At 56.5% G+C, this 19,661-nt stretch overlaps 1 protein-coding gene across 1 annotated transcript in view; it reads right to left on the bottom strand.

Annotated features, from left to right (window-relative positions):
* Nucleotides 1-123: 123 nt before the first annotated feature.
* The window catches only part of NINL (ninein like), a 49,759-nt gene continuing 30,221 nt past the window's right edge, over nt 124-19,661 (bottom strand). Inside the window, exons 14-22 of the mRNA XM_040981028.1 lie at nt 18,211-18,343; nt 15,351-15,457; nt 14,253-14,560; nt 8,066-8,170; nt 7,143-7,212; nt 5,441-5,599; nt 4,742-4,846; nt 1,257-1,370; nt 124-686 (exon numbers count right to left, since the gene is read on the bottom strand). Coding sequence (XP_040836962.1) covers nt 495-686; nt 1,257-1,370; nt 4,742-4,846; nt 5,441-5,599; nt 7,143-7,212; nt 8,066-8,170; nt 14,253-14,560; nt 15,351-15,457; nt 18,211-18,343 — 1,293 coding nt within the window. The 3' untranslated portion in view covers nt 124-494. The remainder of the gene's footprint in view (nt 687-1,256; nt 1,371-4,741; nt 4,847-5,440; nt 5,600-7,142; nt 7,213-8,065; nt 8,171-14,252; nt 14,561-15,350; nt 15,458-18,210; nt 18,344-19,661) is intronic.

The following is a 19,661-nucleotide window of genomic DNA, read 5'->3' as shown; positions in this document are numbered from 1 at the left end:
TTGTGGCCGTGCAGGTGTTTCTTGTAAAACTTAAACTACATTTAAGACAGTATAACGAACAGATTTACAAGTGAATTTTCATAGAACAGTTTATTGCAAAGATTTTATATCAATAATACAAGTAGCATAATTTATATATATTTCAGATATAAAACTATACATATTTTATATAAACATATATATATATATAAAATTGTTCCTCATAGAGTACAAACTTGCAGTGACCCTTTCATTTGCAATAAATATGGCTTCCCTGAGCCCACACACCTGAGGTCCACCTGCCCAGGGATCCCTTCACCACTCCAGGGGTGTGGCTGCAACTCCAAGAACTCCCAGTGCAGGTGCAACGCGAACTGCTCCAGCGCACCTGCTTGATCATCTCACAGACCATCCTGGCCCTAAGGTGTGCGCGGATGCCTGGCTGGAGTGTGGGAGAATACGCAGGCTCACTCCTGGAAGCGACTTCCACCTGTGTGCGAGGGACGGGTCTGCGCTCACACAGAGAGGGCAGCGGGAGCCATGCGGTTGACAAGACTGTTGAGGGCTCGGACCTTCTCCTCCAGGCCTCGGCTCCTCCTCTCGGCCCTCCGCTGCTGCTCCTCGGTCACCTGCAGGGCCTTCACGAGGTGCGCGTTCTCCACATAGAGCTCCTTGAGCAGCAGGTCGGACCTCGCGTTCCTTTCCAGCTGGGAGACGGGAGATGGGCTGGCTGCACACAATTGCTGTGCAGGCGCACCCGCCGCCCGCCCCAGCCCAGGGGAGGAGCTGCTGAACTCAGTTGTGACAATTTAAAGACAACCCTAAATGCCTGCAGGGGGGCTGCATGACCTGAAAACCAGCTCCTCCAGGTAGTGGGCTGCCCGCATCCCATACTGCAGTACCATGGCAGTGAGTCCCGCCTCCACTTCATTTCCAGCTCCCTGCTACTCTGCACCCTAGGACGCAACGACTTGTGTCCCGGCTAGCCTCCTGGCTATGGCCAGACTCAGGCACTGGAAGTGATCCAACACCAGATTCTCTGGGTTCTGTGCCAGTCTCTCCCTGGGTCAGCTGGGGGCTACGGTACCAGGAAAAAACATAGGGGGAGAGGTGGGGAAGCTGGGGCCGGCCTGTCCCTCACCTTCGTGGAAGGGGCTGGGAGCTGGGGCCAGCACGTCTCTCGCTTGCTGCCTGCTGCGTGGAAGGGGCTGGGGAGCTGGGGCTGGCCTGTCCCTCAGCTGCGTGGAAGGGGCTGGGGAGCTGGGGCTGTTGCTCACCTGCTGCGTCAGCTCCTGCACTTTGTCCTGCAAGAGCAGCTCCACATTGCGCAGGCGCGTCTCCACCTCTCGCACCCGCTCTGCCGCGGCTTCCAACTGCCTCTCCCGTTCCTCCTGCCACATACAACACGAGGCTGCAGACTGGCATTTCATATTTACTGAGACTGTCCTGCAGACTGGCAAGGAACTGGGACTTGCAGAGCTGCGTGTGCCCCACCCACAGCCCTGGAACACTTGTCTAACTCCCAGAGGTGCTCCCTGCTCCTAGGCTGTGAAGTCTGGCCCCGGAGGCACCTTGGGACCACACCAGGGTATTTCCAGCAGGAGCTGTTCCTTGGGCCTTTTGCATTTGCCATCTGCAGTGGGTGCCCAGAGGCCACCTCACTAACGCCCACCAGCAGGTGGCTCCCACTGGTGCTTGAAGATGGCAGCTGGGAAACCGAGACACAGAGACCTTAACTCTGAGTTAGCAGAGGCCTGGGGCACTTGGCTAGTGGACGCTCTGAGCCACCACGTCTTGTGCCCTTTCTGCTTCAGTGGGCTGCATGGCACCGGGCACACAGCTGGGACCCCTCGCCTGAGCCCTTTTTTCCTCAGACACGCCAAGTACATGGGAAGCTTCAAAAAGTTCATGGAGGGCCTGGCGCGATGGCGTAGTGTAATGGTTAAGGTCCTCGCCTTGAACACGCAGGGATCCCATATGGTCGCCGGTTCTAATCCCGGCAGCCCCGCTTCCCATACATCTGCTTGTGGCCTGGGAATGCAGTCGAGGACGGCCCAAAAAACTTTGGGACTCTGCATCCACGTGGGAGACCCAGAGGAGGCTCCTGGCTTCAGATTGGCTCAGCTCCAGCCATTGTGGCCACTTGGGGAGTAAACCATCGGAGGGAAGATCTTCCTCTCTGTCTCTCCTCTGTATATCCGCCTTTCCAACAAAAATAAACAAATCTTTAAAAAAAAGTTAATGGAAAATGCAATCAAAATTTAAGTCACCTCAAAGTAAACGCACAATTCAAAATATTTGGTGTGGAAATAAACCTCCTTTTAGCACCTTTTTGCATAAACGTCCCAAGTCCCCTGCCTGGCTCCCATTTTATTTTGCATTTGTGTCCCCACCTCCCCCAGTGTGTCACTCCTGGGGGACAGAGCCATGTCCATGTCTCCATCTCCACCGTGCACCCAACAAACAGCAGGGCTGTGGGTGCTGCGGGCAGTTCTCAGCATCCTTTGAAACCAGAGATCTGTATCTGGGAAGAACTGGAGCCCGCTCTGTGCCGTGCACACCGTCCTGCCCCCACCTCTTCCACCATGCTTCCGTGTGTGGCCTCAGAGCCGCTTCCAGCCACACAGAGCCTGGCTATTGGGCCGGGCAGCCCAAGGCCAGCTGAACCCGGCCCGTCCCCCTGCAGCTACTCACCTGTGGTCATAGCAATGGGCTGCAGGCTGCTACCATGCTCCCATTCTGCCCAGGTTAACAGGGCCGGCCACCTAGGCCACCTAACTTCACCCTCTGGTCCCACTGGCTGTCCCTGGGGGGACCAAGAGCAGCTGTCTAACTACCCGCTGTGTCCCACCTAACCTCCTCTGCACCCCCGCCCCGCGCCCTCTGCTGAGCATGGACTGCCAGTCACAGGCCTCATGGCCCCATGTAGCAGCAGCCCATCTGCTCCTGTAGACGCTGGGCTTCATGTGGGCTCCGTGTGTTTGCAGGGGTTCCAAGGTTTACTCTGGGAACAGGCATTGTGGTGTAGCAGGTTAAGCTCGGACATGCATGTCCCCCATGGGAGCATGGGTTTGAGTCCTGGCTGCTCTGTTTCTGATCCATCTCCCTGCTAATTCACCTGGAAAGGCAGTGGAGGACGCCCCTACTGTGGCCATGTTGGCTGATCTCATGTTGGGTCCCCATCACCTACCTGGAAGACCTGGATGGATTCTTTTTTTTTTTTTTAAATAGCAAAGTCAGATATACAGAGAGGAGGAGAGACAGAGGGAAGAGGAAGATCTTCCATCCAATGGTTCACTCCCCAAGTGACCCCAACGGCCAGTGCTGAGCCGATCTGAAGTCAGGAGCCAGGAACTTCCTCCAGGTCTCCCACACGGGTGCAGGGTCCCAAGGCTTTGGGCCGTCCTTGACTGCTTTCTCAGACCACAAGCAGGGAGCTGGATGGGAAGCAGGGCTCCCGGGATTAGAACCGGCGCCCATGAGATCGGGGAGCGTTCAAGGTAAGGACTTCAGCCGCTAGACCACCGCATCAGGCCCACTGGATGGATTCTTAGCTCCTGGTTTTGGACTGGCCCAATCCTGATAACTGTAGACATTTTAGGAGTGAACTAGCAGGTAGATCTCTCTTTCTGCCTTTTAAAAAGATGAAAATAAGCATCTAAAAATACTTTAAGAAACTAAACTATTTTCATTTTATTTGAAATCAAGCTACAGATGGAATTTTTTCATCTACCAGTTCACCCCTCAAATGCCTGCAACAGTCAGGGCTAGGGAGAAACTGGGAGCCCAGCGCTCCAGGTGGGTCTCCCATAGAGGGGCAAGGACCACCTGCTGAGCCACCACCTGCTGCCTTCCAGGCTGTGCATTAGAGAAGGCTGGAATCAGGAGTGCAGCCGGGACTTGAACCCAGAGACTCAGCAGGAGACAGCGGCACCTTACGCTGTGGCAAATGCTGCCCTCAGAAGCCACCAGTGCTTGAGCGAGCACCGCCCTCAAAATGGAAAGTGGCTGGGGGAAGTTGTAGGCAAGGGACACTTTTCCAACATTCCTTTCAGTCCCTGACCCCAGAGGTGCTGCTGGGCAAGCACCTCTCACAGGGAGCACCCCCCGACATGTCCGAAGCTGCAGGGTCTGCCATCCAGGCCAACTCCTCTGCAGCCTCGGCAAGCCAGGGTGGGGCCCAGCCTCAGGTCAGTGACCTCACAGGCAGAGACTCAGCAAGTGACCAGCCAGCCAGTGACCCAGGGTCAGCCAGCCGGCGATCCAGGCCAGCCAGCGACCCAGGCCAGGCCTGTACACACCACGGCAGACCTGCATGGGGTCCTTGGGGCTCGTCCACTGTAACCTGGATGCTCTCCTCATGCTCCATCAGCACCCGCTCCTGGGGAGGCACCAGCTTCCCAGTTGAGTCCCTGCTCCGCCTTGCCCTGTGTGTGTCTGGTGTCCAGGGCTGTGAGGTGCTTGGTTACCCAGCCCTGACCCTGCATAGCCAGCAGCTGTGTGGGTGTGAGGCAGAGTACAGGCATTGTGCCACCCTCGTGCTGGTACCCACTTCCTCCCTCAGAGGCCACCCTGTAACTCCTGGGGGTTCTCTGCTCAGCTGTTCCCCCTGCACTGGCGAGGAACTCGAGCTCTCACATGGCAGGGAAGTGTCATCTGATCGGCTCAGTGACTGGCAGTGCCGTCAGGCCAGGGTGCCCGTCCCTCCAACTCTATCCGGCCAGGCCTGGGCTCAAGGCCTGCAGCCAGCGTGCACACCCACCTGTGGCTGACTTTCTTCCAGCTCCGATGGTGACAGTCTCCGATGGTGCTGACACTCCTGATTCATGCGTTCAAGTTCAACCTCAAGTTTTTGGATCTGTTCACCCTGTTCCAGAAACACAAGACATCCCTAAGCCATCTGATACATGTCCAATGTGGAAACCTCAGACAGTGACAGAAACTTTTTTTAATGACACAGTTTAAATTCCGCAGGGTTCTCGTGGCTGGAGGCTCCCCTGGCCCTTGTTCCTGCACACATACTAGTCCTAAGACGACATCTGAACGCCAGGCAGAGGGCGTCAGCCTCGCTCTGCTCCTGGTCTCAGCCTGGGCCTTCTTCCTTGCAGTAAACTACTGGAAAAGCTGGGTCTTCATGGGCCATGCCCAGCTCATTCCAACATCACTTGGTTGTTGAGCAGAAATGCCACAGGGCGACCCCAGCTGCTGTCGCCACAACTTCTTGGATTAAAATCCCCAAGAGGCCCACAGACATTCTGGGCCTCCTGCCTTGTGGGCAGCAATGGCTATCTTTCCAGCCCCTGGGACTTGCTGCTGAAGCCTGCCCACTCCCCAGGCCAGCTTCACACTTCCTCGTGGCCCATCCAGGGCTGCTCCCTTCCAGCACCTCAGCCCAGGCTTTGAGCTGTGCCTCTCCCCTGCCATGCCCTTGGAGTGTGAATGGCACTGCCTGGATCCGCACCTGCTGCCCCTCGCGCTCCCCTGCCTCCTCCAGCCCTCGAGTCAGCAATGTGACAGTGACGTGGTTCTTGTCCCTCCAGGTGTGGTGGCCAGAAGCACCCTCCTCCAGCTGCAGGACCCTGTTGTGGAGCTGGGAGAGTTCATCCTCATATTTCTGACCCTGGAACAAAACAGGTAAAGATACAGATATGAAAATAGAAAAGTTTCTAAGCTGAAAGCAGTTCCCAGGCCTCTGGGCAAAGTCACAGACACGTGTGGATGTCTGTAGCTGGCAGTGTTTGCCACCCGACAGTGGGGATGGCTGCCTGCAACCCTGGGACTGCTGCACTGCCCAGGGTTGTGACCAGCAAGAAGTGGTCAAGGCCATGGCCACCATTAACCCTCACCCAGTCACTTCCTCTAGACTCTAAGCCAATTAGGGGAGAAAATGATCTAAACTTGACACACAAACTTTCCAGATACAAGAAAAGGAAGTCTTCAGGTAAAGTGTTGCTCAACCTGTGGTGTCAGGATCCCGCACGGGTGCTTGCTTGAGTCCCAGCTGCTCTGCTTCTGATCCAGCTCCCTGCTAACGGCCTGGGAAAGCAGTGGTGTTTGGGCTTCTGCACCCATGGGGAGATCCAGACGCTCCTGGCTTTGGCCTGCCCCAGCTGGGGCCATGGCAGCCATTCAGGGAGTGAGCCAGTAGACGGAAGATCTCTCTCCTCTCTCTGTAACTTTGCCTTTCCGATAGGTGAACACATAAAATCAGTCTAAAGGAAGGAGAGTGCCCCTCACACTTGTCTGCCGACACTGAATACAGGAATATGGGGCGGGGAAGTCACATTCTTGCTAGCTTGTTTTATTTCTGTGAGCTGGGATTTGGGAGATAGGCAGCTCTTGGGGTGTTTTTAGGGTGTGCTCTCAGCAGTCTTAGCATGGTGGTTTTGTGAGCTTAATAAGGGAACCCTGAAATGGTTGTGACCTGGGTTCATCTGACATGAGTCTGTGTGTTTATGACATGATGGCTGGCAGTGACCCCTCTCATGGTCATCACGTGGTCTGTGTGTTTCCATCACGTGACGGCTGGCTGTGGCCCCTCTCATACTCATCACGTGGTCTGTGTGTTTCCATCACGTGACGGCTGGCAGTGACCCCTCTCATGGTCATCACTTTATACTGCAACAACTAAAACTCGTTCTCTATATTGATCTGCATCGTTGTCACCTCTGAGAACAGCCTAGACTACATGACGGAAATGACATTTCTCTTTCACTTTGGGGATCAACTAAGTTGATTCTCTTGTATGTGTCTTCAGTAAATACGATCGGATGGAAATGGTTATAACTCAGTTGTAAGAGCAGAATGTGACAGAATCAGCAGCACCTTCCCCATGCTCCGCTCTGCTCGTGGGCTCAGATGTGTGTACGCACGCATGACGCCATAGCGTACCCATGGACCACATTAGACGTCTGCATGCAGGCCACACACGTGCCATGACACTCAGGTACACGGATGACACAACACATGCACAAACATGTGTGCACACGCCAGGCATATGCATCCTGTGCACTCACACATGCATGTGTCCTGGGCAACAGTGCTCGCGCATGACTGTGCAGTCACTGAGTCAGGCAGTGATCATGTATCCTCAGGTGCGCGCACACACACACACACACACACACACACACACACGAGCCTTCTGCCATGCACCAGTACCTGACCTGTTTGCTCAGCTCCTCCACTGCAGCGCAGGCCTTCTCCTTGTCTCTCTTCAGAACTCCTATTTCCTTCCTGTTGAAGAAGCACACGACAGGTGAGTACCCTTCAGACACCGGTCTTCTCTTGGTCACAGCTCTGATGGCCGTGACGAGGGCGAGCCCATCCCCATCTCCAAAATGCAGAGTTGGGACTGCGACTCTGGCCACGTTTGCAGATGGTCATGGTGCCACGCCCGTGTCGGCACAGACACGCGGTTCACACCTGCTGAGGTCGGTGATCTCAGGGGTCCCGGCGGCAGACCTGAGCCGAGAGTAATTAAACTCACAGGATTTGGGACTGCTGACATGCAGTTGTAGGGCATGCCGACGGGGCTCCAGGAACACTGGACCAATGAAGACCCTGTCTCCAGCAACGGGCATCCTGATGTGCGGTCCTGGAGGTGGCCACGGTGGTGGCAGGAGGACCAGCTCCTGCGGTACATGTCCTCCCTCACTGCCTGATGGATGCACCCCCACAGCCCCCTTCCGGCTCTGGGTCACTGATAAATAAGCCGGCACCTATCCACACAGAGAAACGCAGCTGATGTGGTTCTTGGGGTGCATTCGCTGGCTTCCCTGGCCTGTTCAGGTGGCCACAGGCCTCACCCAAACCAGACTCCATGGTGCAGGCTGCTCTGCGCCTGCCCCTCCCAGGCTCACTCTCCTGAGGGCAGGCTGAGTGGCGAGCCGGCCCTGGTAGCTCTGTACCTGCCGCGGCTGCTCTGTGCCAGGCCCACTGCTCTGTGCCAGCCCCAGCAGCTCTGCGCATGCCCCGGCTGCCCTGTGCCAGGCCCACTGCTCTGTGGCAGCCCCAGCAGCTCTGTGCATGTCCCGGCTGCCCTGTGCCAGCCACTCCCAGCTCACTCTCCTGGCAGCAGGCTGCCCACCTGTACACGCCACTTGCGTTCTCGGCAGCTTCGAGCTCCTGCCGAACCCTTCCCAGCTCCTTCCTCAATAACACGTTTTCTTCAGACAGCCTCTGAAACTCGATTCTGTGTGGGGAAAAAAGCAGAAAAGAGAGGGGTGGGCCCTGGAGGAAGTGCCCACCACGTGCAGTCAGGGGTCCAGGCTCTCTGGCAGGAAGTGCTGGAACTGAGCAGCCCCTGCTCTCGGAGGACACAGGACTCACACACTCTGCATGTGCAGTCAGGCTGCGGCAGACAGACCTTGGTCTAGGCCATCAGCAATGCACTGGTGCCCTGGGCACCCTGGAGTCCTTCACTTGGGGCCCACCGCTCCCTGACCAGGTGCGTGCCCCAGTTCTAGCCGAGGACTGTGTGCGAGAAACACACTGCCCCCTGCAGACAAGCTCTTGCACAATAGTTCAGAGACTAGCTGTGAGCCCTGCTCCTCCCCCTACGGTCAACCCCGAGAGAAGCACGTGGGATACCCTGGTCTATGTGTGGAGACCCTCGAGGCCAGGGGCACATCTCCTGTGAGGGGACTTCCCCTCCTGCGGGACAGGGCATGAGCCCTGGGGTGCCATGTCTGCTCGCAGCGGCACTCCAAGCACCACTGATTGTCAACTGATGTACAACTCGCTCACCCTGTCGCCAACTGGAAACCTCGCAGCTCTGACAGTCAGGGAATTCTCTATGCTTCCCAAAAGGGTCATTCAGGACTATAGTGCTACACAGAAAAAGTGGCCCGGTGATAACGCTTTTCAAAGATTACCTATGTCAAATGCAGGGTTATAGAAAGTGAAGGTGAGAGAGAGAGAGAACTCTTCCATCTACCGGTTCACTCCTTAAATGGCTACAGTGGCTAGGGCAGACCAACGAGTAGCCAGAAGTCAGGAGCTTCATCCAGTTTCTAGCAGATGCAAGGCCCCAAGTACTTGGGCCATCTTCCACTGCTTTCCTGGGTGGCAGGGAGCTGGCCAGGAAGTGGAGCAGGCAAGACTAATCAGTGCCCATGGGGTACCAACACTGCGGGCAGTAGCCTAAGTTGCCACAGTGCTGGCTCCAAGAAATTTTTAGAAGTTTAATGCTTTTAATCTCCTTGAAAGCCAGAATATGGAGTGAGGAGAGAGAGAGAAAGAGGGACAGACTTCTTGAATGCCGTACAGTTGATGTTAGATCAGGCTGGAGCCAGGGACTGCATCCAGGTACCAACCATGACTGGGCACTTGAGCCTCCCAGGATACATTTGCAGGAAGCTAGATCAGAAGTAGAGCAGCCTGGACACAAAGTGCCACTTGGCTGTGGGACCACTCTGTCCTAGTGGCAGCTGAAGCTGAGATGGCGATGGCGTGATGGGCTGTGGTCGACAGGAGCATTGCTTAGCATGTGGCTCTCCAAGAGCTTCTGTCACAGCACTCTACCTGCCAGCCGGGAGCTACAACTGCCCAACGCCGTCAACAGCAGAGGGAACAACCCACGGTACAGTCACACAGCCGGGAGCTGCAACTACCCAACGCCGTCAACAGCGGAGGGAACAACCCATGGTGCAGTCACACAGCCAGAAGCTGCAACTACCCAACAGCGTCAACAGCAGAGGGAACAACCCATGGTACAGTCACCCAGCTTCAAGCGAAGCCAGGCAACAATCGCTGGCATCAGGGAGCCCAGACAAAGGTCTGCCCCACAGACAGCACAAACCAGGCAAAGCCGTGAGACCACGGCATGGCTTCTCCTTGGAGTGCTCCACTCATGTGCTGTAATCCATGCCATGTGTTCATTTTCCTTATATTCGCAACCCTCTAAGCATAAATTCAACAGAACGAAAGAGGGGCCAGCACTATGGCGCAGCAGGTTAAACTCGCACCTGCACCTCGGCATCCCGCGTGGGAACACCGATTCCGGCTCCAGCTGCTCCACCTCTGATTCTGTTCTCTGCTAATGTGCCTGGGAAGGCAGCAGGTGATGCCATGGTGACTTGGGGACCCCGCTACGCTTGTGGGAGACCAGGACAGAGCAGGTAGCTCCTGGCTTGGACCTGACCCAGGCTTGGATGTGGTGGCCATTTGGGGATCTCTGTCTCTCTCTCACACTGCCTTTTAGATAAATAAGTCCCAAGACATTTTTCAGACAAACAAACTTGAAGAAATTCACTCCAGCTCCATCTGCTAACAGCTAGGGTCAAAAGAAGGAACACAAAAGAAGGTAGGCAAGGGGGGAAGCTGAGCCTGCTCGGGTGTGGGTTGAGAAGGACGCGGGATCAGTGCACGGAGCTCGCCGACAGTCTCCCGCTGGCTCCTGATCCTGGAGGGTGAGCACCTTGATTTCTTGACATGGGCAGACTCTAAACTCCCAGGACTCGGTCCTACCCTGACTCAGCAAGATACAGGGTGATTCAGCAGACACACAAGGAAAGCCAGAAGCAGGTCAGGCTCCTGTGGAGGCTGACCAGATGGTCCAAGAAAAAGCAGCTCTTCCCAATAGCAGATTCAAAGACACCACAAGGGAAGGGAACCCACAGAACAACAACCCTGATCATGTTTAAGGGGTACTTTCCACTCAGGATGACGAAAAGACCAGGCCAGCAGATGGTGGTCTCTGCACAGCGCTGTGGACGCTCATGGTACCGAGTCACACAAGTGGCTATGGCGATCAGTGTTCTACCCTGCATATGATACTTCAGTTAGAAGATGTGACTGCCGGCCCACAGCAGGAACGTGGGGACTGTCTTCCAGCTCAACAGATACGCACAGGTGTGCTCACAAACGCACAGCCTACCCCCGGCTGCATCAGGAGGGCAATGGCCCACAGGAAACCATGAAAGCAGCTGGGGAGGCGCACGTGTTAGTCAGCTTCCCCGGGTTGCAGAAGGAGGTGACACTGTCCCTACAAACACCACACTTGGCAGTAAAGTGTCCTAATGAGGCATGGTCCCCAAGGACTCAGCATGCCAGCAGCAGCGTGTGCACTGGGAACCATGATGTCCTCTCGCTGGGAGGCCTGGATTCTTCACAGCCACTCTCTGGGCTCTCCTGTCATGACCAAGGTCAAAACCCTCATCATGGCCCTCGAGATCCTGTGAGGCTGACCCAGGGCCTGTACGGGGCTGCACACATGGTGGTGCCAAGAATCCAGAGGACTGGCTGTGAATCCCGGCTAAGGTACCACTAGCAGGCACTGGAACCGGGGCTGGATCCCTGGCTGGTGGGGAGAGGGGAGAGACAGGGATCCAGATGCTGAGCCTGGGAGACTCCTTCAGGTGCTCTCAACAGCTGGCCCAGAAGGAACTCCTTGAGCTCCTACCCAAGGGACATGCTTCCCCAGGGGCACTCAGCAGCTCCTCCCGCGCCAGCCCACTCAGTGGTGCCTACCCAGAGCCGGGCAGCATGGAGGCCCCTTCCAAACATGTCTGCTCCTATTGCCAACCTCCTCCTACACCAGGAGAGGGGCCTGTCTGACCATGACAGCGCTGGGCTCCAGCCCTTTAAGCCCACCTTTCTCAAACCCAGCCAGAGGAGGCGGGGGGATTCCGTAGGTACCCAGGGTGAAGGTGATGGCTTTAAATGTCAAGCCCTTGTTCCCAGACACCAGTGCCTGCCGAGCTGGGCACCCAGGGACTGGGAGGCCACAGCAGGGTTGGGCTCATGGTGCCCATACAGCCCTGCCAGTAGAACAGGACTCAGGCTGGTGACCGATCCAAGCCGGCGGTTTCATGTCAGATTGCTCAGTGTGGGTGGAAAACCAACCTTTCAGCATCTCTAGAAGCCACTGCTGCCTCAAGCGCACAGACGATGCCTTCCAGCTGCACAAGTTTGGCTTGCACGTCACTCTTCTCTCTGTCTGGCGTGCCTTCGGCCTCTGTCTGTCCCAGGATGGCAAGCCGTTCCTGTCTGTCTGGGAGCCCAGTGTGGGAGGCGGATGGCTCCCTTGGGGTTGCCCCCTTGGGAGGCTGGCGTGCAGGGTCCAGGGCCCTGTCACTGTCCCTGGTCTGTCCGGGACACCCTCTTGGGGCTGTCTCATCCAAAGCGGTTCTCATCCTCTCGGCCTGACCCGTCCCCAAGGCTGCTGAGCTCAGCCGCGGCTCCGTCATCCGGGATGAATCTGCTAAGTCGTTGCCCTCTGCTCCCGGGGAGGGTGGCTCCACGCCAGCAAGCCCACTCAGGCTCTCTGGGGCACTGTCAGGGGGCACTGGGCCCTCCAGCTTGCCTCCCTTGTCCATCCCACATGATGTCCCATCCGAGGGAACAGAAGCCCCTTCCTTGGCATTGAGCAGCCCATCTTGGTTTTCATTGTGGTCAGTGCTCTCTGAGGGCCCTCTGGATGCCAGGACGGGGGCTGCAGCTGGACTGTGCACAGAATCCACACAGCAAGAGTGGCCAGGTCCTTCTCCTGCGGGCTCCTCTGTCTCTCCATCAGCGCCCAGTTCTGGCTGAGCAGGCGGCCGCTCCACACTGCCCAGACACAGGGCTGCAGGGCTAGGTGTGCCCTCCTGTTCTTCCCCTGCTGCCGACAGCCTCCCCTGCAGCAGGGCCTGTAGTGCCTCCACCTCGTGGGTGAGCTGTTGCACTTGCTGCCTGTAGGTGAGCTCCAACTTCTCCTTTTCGAGGGCAAATGCCTTGCAGATCTGCGCCTGCTCTTCGCTCGTCACCTCCTGCAGCTTCAGCTGCTGCTTGTGGCAGCGCGTGCGGATCTCCTGCTCCCTGCCTTCCTGCTGCTCCCTCTGCAGCTCCAGCTGCATCGTCAGGGCTTGCACCTGCAGCTCGTGCGCCTGCAGCAGCTGCGCCCTCTCACGCTGCTGCTGCAGGGCCAGGTTCTCACAGTGCGCAGCATGCTCCGCCTCTAGCCACGACAGCTTCTGGTTCAGCTCCAGCTCTGCCTCCTTCCTGAGGAAAAAGGAGGCACCCATCACAGGCTCTGCCAGCTTGGAGCCTCAGACCCTTCCTCTCGGGGTGCAAGCCTCCCTGGTTCTCCCCTTAACCCTGGCTGCCTTGTTTTCATCCCACTCCACTTGTTCCTTCCAGAGCTTCATCTACACTCTGCGAACCTTCTGAGAGTCCAGCTGGGGACCTACCTCCAGGGTTCCTATAAACACAAGGCACCCTAGCAAGCCACTTGCCCTAGGCGACTGCATCAATGTAAGGGATTTACAATTGCCAAGAGTTAAAATCCAGACCTAGAGTTGCACTGGCCACATTCAAGGTGCTCGACAGTGGAGGTTGGCTGGCAGAACGGAGCCAGACACAGGGCACGCCCGTCACTGCAGAGAGCCTCAGGATGAGACGGTGGGCTCACCCACAGCCCCAACTGCTCTTAAAAACCCTGGATGCTGCTGGGGGGGGTGGCCCCGGAGAGTCAAGTCAGGGCTGGGCAGGAGCCCCAAGCTCAGGTGCTGGCTGCTGTGGCCAGGTTAGGAGGGACGGGGCTGGAGGGAATGCTCCTCCGTGCAGAGGGGTGACTGCGAGCCCAGGTGGATTCAGCAAAAAGCCAATGCTTTAGGCCCCGGGGTGGTCTCTTGGGGAGTGAATAAGTGGCTGGGCATCCACATGAACCCGGACATGCAGGTCCCTGTCCTGTCTGGTGGGGTTTAGCCCCTTATTGCGTGCCCTGGGGTTGAAGAGAAAATAGGACAACCATATGGTTTAACAGTGACCTTTTAGGGTCCACACCAGTGACACTGATGACCTGGGCTGGGGGTCAGGAGAGGGGAATGGTCCCTCTTCTCACAGCCCAAGCCCTGGGGCTTTCCCTGGCTCTCTGTTTCCAGGGAGGGGAGTAAGGCTGCCACGTCGCCTGCCTTGCAGGTGTGTCCTCTGCGGAGCGTGGCCAAGGGAGACACAGGAAGCTCTGCAGGGCCCGGGAGGGGCTTGTCCTCTTCTGAAACTGCTCTCAGCCTGGCCCAGCCCATGCGGGAACTGAACCATGGATGGAATCTCTTTCTCTCTGTAATCCTTTCAAATAAATAAATGAATCTTAAAAAAAAAAAAATCCTGGCTGCGAACTGCTTCATGGGTCACACTGTATTTAACGATGAATTTAAATTTAAAGCAGAAATGCCTATACAATGAGCTATAATTTCCATACCCATCCATCTGCCCAGACAGAAACCACCCTGTCAGTAGATCCTGCAACCTCGGGGACATCACCCAAGCCTGATTTCTTGGCAAGAAGCTCAGACCTCATCTGTTGCAGCTGGTCCTGGTGCCTCAGGCGCAGCTCCTCCTCCAGGCGCAGGGCCAGGCCCGAGAGCGCCTGGGCGCAGCACTGCCCCAGCCCCGCCTGTGTGGGCTCAGGGGTGCGGGCCACGTCCCGCAGCTGCTCCTGCAGGCCCTGGATGACCTCCTGCGCCTTGGCCTGCAGCGCCTCCAGGTCGGCCCTCTGCTCCTCCAACACGCTGATCTCCTGCTGGTGCGCCAGCTCCACCTCTTTCCTCTCCTTCTCGAAGTTCCTCTTCATGGTCTCCACTTCCCTCTCATAGTAGTTGACCTAAAATGAGAATCAGAAGTAACGCTAATCAGAGGGACCTAAAAGCACAACACAGCTAAAATACAAGCAGAGCTGACAGATGTGATGGCTAAACAGGGGCCAGAGTTGTGAACAAAGCACCATGACGGTCTGGCGTGACCAAGGTGTCACGTGGCCCCTGGGATGTATGTTCAGATGTAGACCGGAAGGCAGACAGCATGACAACTACGGAGAACTAGGGAAGCAGGGCGTTTGCAAGCCCAGCGGGTGGCGCTCAGTATGCCACAGTCCCTGACAGAAGGAATACTACGTGGGCACAGGCAGGTAAGGCTCTTCTGCAACCTTCTGGTTGTCCCACCCAGGGAGCCCAACAAAGCGGCACAGGGCAAGAGATGCTCCCACCCCACTGTCACTCAGAACAGGACACGTGCAGGCTGTGGACAGCAGCCCTTACCAGCCACCAGAGGCTACAGAGTACGGGATCAGCCGGGGCAGCCTGGCCATGAAACCGCGGAGTTCCTACGAGGGCAAATGCCAAGTCCCTCTGGCTCAGAGCAAAGCTGGTGATGACTCCCCCTGGCCAGCGGGCAGAGTACTGCCCAGGATGCCCAGCCCTGAGCGTGTGCCCAAGTCACACTTGGAGAGCAGCATCTCTCCCGCCCCATCATTAGTCACACCCTTGTGCCATCCCCTTCCGAGAAGGCCGTGACAGACATCAAACACCAGTCCCCGCAGGCTCAGTGTGTGGCAGAGGTGGGATGGACACAGGGTGGGGAACACAGGTGGAGCTGCGGGGCCCTCAGCCTGTCACCTTGGTCTCCAGCTGGATGCTGAGGTCTTGGTAGTGCTCCTTCACCTGCTCCATCATGATCTCTGTTTCTATACTCATCGGAGTGGACTCACCCACAAACAGGATGCCTGCAGACGGAAGCACACTGCTGCTGTACGTCTCAGCCACGGTGCTGCAGGGGCCCTTCCCAGCCTGAGGCTGGGCAGCACAGGTCCCACCCCTCGGTCCTCTCACTGCCCGAACAACACAGCACGACCTCCCAGGCGCATTGCCCCTTCCCAGCCTGACGCTGGGCAGCACAGGTCCCACCCCATGGTCCTCTCACCGCCTGGCCAACACAGCACGACGCAGGCTGAGTGCTCTGCTGGCTGTGGGGGTTACTCCATGTTCCCTAGATATCAGTGCCTCAAGACCTGGGCAGAACACAGATGACTCAGACAATGAGGCAATTCCCCAGAAGGTTCGAGGTCTTTCATTCCCTAAGAGCCAGCTGCCAGGTAATGCCTTTACCACACCATGGGGGTGGCAGTTTTCACAAACAGGAGGGCAGATAGCTGGCCAGAAACAGACTTCCAGGCAGTGAACAAGCTGATGGTGAGGTCTTGGTCTCAGGACCCCTGTGTATTTGAGCCTTCCCTTCTGTCAGCATTACAACCCTACAAATGAGGCAGAACTCCAGAAGCATGTCTAGAAGTTGCTGAGAACAGAAAGGAAAGAGAAGTGACCCACCAGACAACTGTACCTGCCTTGCAAGGTAACTCACTGGCACGAGGCCTGCAGGCGCACAGCACCCCAAATGTACCCAAACCCGAACCCTAACCCTGTAGGCCCACAGCACCCTAACTGTACCCAAACCCGAACCCTGCAGGCCCACAGCACCCTAAATGTACCTGAACCCTAACCCTGCAGGCCCACAGCACCCTAAATGTACCCAAACCCTAACCCTGCAGGCCCATAGCACCCTAAATGTACCTGAACCCGAACCCTAACCCTGCAGGCCCACAGCATCCTAACTGTACCCAAACCTGAACCCTAACCCTGCAGGCCCATAGCACCCCAAATGTGCCTGAACCCTAACCTTGCAGGCCCACAGCACCCCAAATGTACCCAAACCCTAACCCTGCAGGCCCACAGCACCCTAACTGTACCCAAACCTGAACCCTAACTCTGCAGGCCCATAGCACCCCAAATGTACCTGAACCCTACCCAGCTTGCCCCAGGTGCAGGTGACTCCCAGGTGCACATGCTCAGGGGAGCCAGGAAGCTCCATCTGTGCAGTTCTGCAGCCAGGAGAGGGAAGAGGACGCATGCTCCAATCCCATGATCTCCTCCCATTTGTTTCCCAGGCTGGGATGTCGGGATCAGCAAGGAGAGCAGCTTGTCACCGTGACAACCAGGAGTTGCCACTGGGTCTGGGAAAACGGGCAGGTGCCCAGCAGCGGAGGCTATAGCTCAGTCCACATCACCCCACCCACCAACACCGCCTGTCCCAACCACCCCCCTTCTGTAGCAGACCCTCCTTCTCCGGGGCCAAGCTGACCTTTGTGGTGAGCCGGCAGGGAGGCACAGGGCTGCGAGAGGAAGTGCCTGTTGGAGGGTGACCCTCAGGGCTGCCTGCCCACAGCTGCTGTCCTCTTCATGTATTCTGGCTGCTGGTTCCTTGACCAGGTCTGCCCTGCAGGCCGGGCCCTGCTTCAAGGGAATCTACCTCCCACCCCAACCCTTCCCTGTGGCTGGACCACATGCCTGGCCACACACAACATTTCTCTGGGGATTTCAAAGTGACCCACAGGCTGGCTGCACCCCAACATCTTGTGGCCTCCTTGCCCAACTAAGCAACACCATCAAAAACTGAACTAAGATGGACTTTCTCACAGTTGGTGTACAGTACGCAGCTTTAGCTACACAAGTGGTCTTTAACACACAAAAAGATGTAATTCTCTATGTTTGTGGCCTCCCTGGCATGGGACCCAATCAAGACAATGCCTGGTCCTTCCCAGTGGTTCTAGCAAGTCTCCTGGCCAGTGGGCCTGTGGGACTTAGGAGCTACCTGATTCCAGCATAGGAACCAGCAGGCGGGGTGGGGCTGCTCTCAGGCTCCCAGGAAGTTAGTGACACATGCAGAAATGCCCTCTGGTTTCTCTGTAAGGATTTCTATTGGGGCCCCAAGGGCTGTCCCTGCAGGAGAGGGCTCAGAGCCAAGGACCTCTCATGTGGCTGTGGCAGTGAGCAGAGAGCATGCAGCCCCCAGCACCACCCCATGCCAGGCACGGCAGCACCCAGCATGTGGGGCCCCCAAAAGGGCTGGCTGTGACATTCAGGATGTGTTCTGGTTTCTAGAAGGATCTGAGAGCACTTCAGCAGGCAACCTATGGCCACTGGGCATCTGAGCTGGTCCCAACCCCACGGGTAACGGCATGGGAGACTGACACCCTGCTCCCTACATGCAGGCAGGCCAGCCCCCTTCTTGTGGGGCGTGGCGTGGGCCCGCCTTTGGTTCTCTTTCTTCCTGGCTCTCCAGGCGACCACCCCTGTGTCTGGTCAGGTGACTGCCCCTGTGCCTGGACAGGTGACCGCCCCTGTGTCTGGTCAGGTGACCGCCCCTATGCCTGGTCAGGTGACTGCCCCTGTGCCTGGTCAGGTGCCTACTCCTGTGTCTGGTCAGGTGACCATCCCTGTGTCTGGTCAGGCTGCTGGATCTTCCTTGGAAACACCCCTGTGGACGGGACGGGGGTAGGACACGGTCCTCCCTTGAAGTGCTAGTGCCCAGGTCAGCACCTCTACCCTATCAGTAAGATCCTCCAGCCTCTGGGCCCCAGGCAGGCCTCAGGACTGCCCCCGCTGAGGCTCACACCCATCCTTTCCCAGTGCCAGCCCGTACCTGCTGGGCCACGACCAGGGAGCTGCCGTCGGTGTCCGCCAGGGCCCTGGGCAGGGCTGTGCTGACTCTCGGGCAGCCGTGCCCGCAGGCCTTCCAGCTCAGCCTGCAGCTCGTCATTACGGTCCTGAAGGTCCTGTGGAGTAGGCAGGAGTGTCCCAGTGAGGACAAGGGGAGCCCAGGAGGGCACCCACTGTGGGCAACACTGCGAGCAGTCCCCAGCTATGTGGTGAGCTAATAAAAATGGGTCATTTCTTGACTTGCCATGTCCTGCGTCATATCCCATTACTGGATATAGGGGATAGGCATTAAAAACATTAAGGAGAGTTGCAGAAAACGCAGGGCATTGTGGAGGCCAGCATTGCAGTTAATCCATTAAGCCGCCATCTGCAACGCCAGCATTCCATAAGGGCACTGCTTGGAGTCCTGGTTGCTGCACTTACAAATATATGGCTTCTCATTTATGGAAATGTATAGTGATGGAGTACTGGGGTCTACCATATCCAGATGTGGGGGTGCAATGCAACATGCATCCCTGCTTCCAAACAAAAGATGGATTCCCAATGAAACTTTGAAATGTATAGACAATGGAATGCCAGACTGTCTGACATTATCTGTACCAGCAATGTCGGGGCACACTTAAATAAGAGACTGATGGAATTATGACTCCTTATGAAGGACTATACTATTGTAGCAACGTGGGGAAAATCTGTCAGGGGGTGGGATTTTTGGGGGGAACCTCAAATAAAATTAAAAAAATATATATATACATAAATATTTGTTTTCTCTTTATTTTGTTTTATAGTTTTGCAGGTCTAGATCTTTGCCCCTTTCTCTCCTTCTCTTCCCTTCCCACTGTCCCCTGTATTAATCCAGTCCTTCGGTTGCTGTCCATCTGCTCTAGCTCCCTGCTAACGCACCGGGGAAAGCAGCAGCAGAGACCCAGGTCGTAGGACACATAGCAGACCCAGATGAAGCTCCTGGCTTTAGCTTGGTCCAGCCCTGGCTGCTGCAGCCATCTGAGGCAATGAGCTAGTGGGTGAAAGATCTCTCTCTCTCTCCCTTTCTCTGTAACTCTGCCTTTCTAATAAAAATAAATCTTGAGAGGAAGGAAGGAAGGAAGAAAGAAAGAAAAGGAAAAGAAAGAAAAGGAAAAGAAAGAAAGAAAGAAAGAAAGAAAGAAAGAAAGAAAGAAAGAAAGAAAGAAAGAAAGAAAGAAAGAAAGAGTGTAATGATGCTGCAGCATGCGTGAGGCTGCGTGCCCTTGGCTTCTTTCCACTGAGCGTGCCAAGACTCGAGTCATTTCCTGCCCCGGCGGATGCACGTGCTGCAGATCCAATGCCACAGAGCGGGGATGAGTGAGTTAGGAAGGGTGGATGCAGGGGCTGCAGCAGGATTGGGAGCCCCAAGAGGAGCAGGACCTGGCTGAGGAACAGCCTACAGCCCTGGGGAAC

This window comes from Ochotona curzoniae, unplaced genomic scaffold (assembly GCF_017591425.1).
Source record: "Ochotona curzoniae isolate NIBS_2020 unplaced genomic scaffold, NIBS_Ocur_1.0 contig_3520, whole genome shotgun sequence".
Lineage (NCBI taxonomy): Eukaryota > Metazoa > Chordata > Mammalia > Lagomorpha > Ochotonidae > Ochotona > Ochotona curzoniae.
Note: the sequence above shows the minus strand (reverse complement) of the source record. Positions and strands in the feature narration are given on the sequence as shown.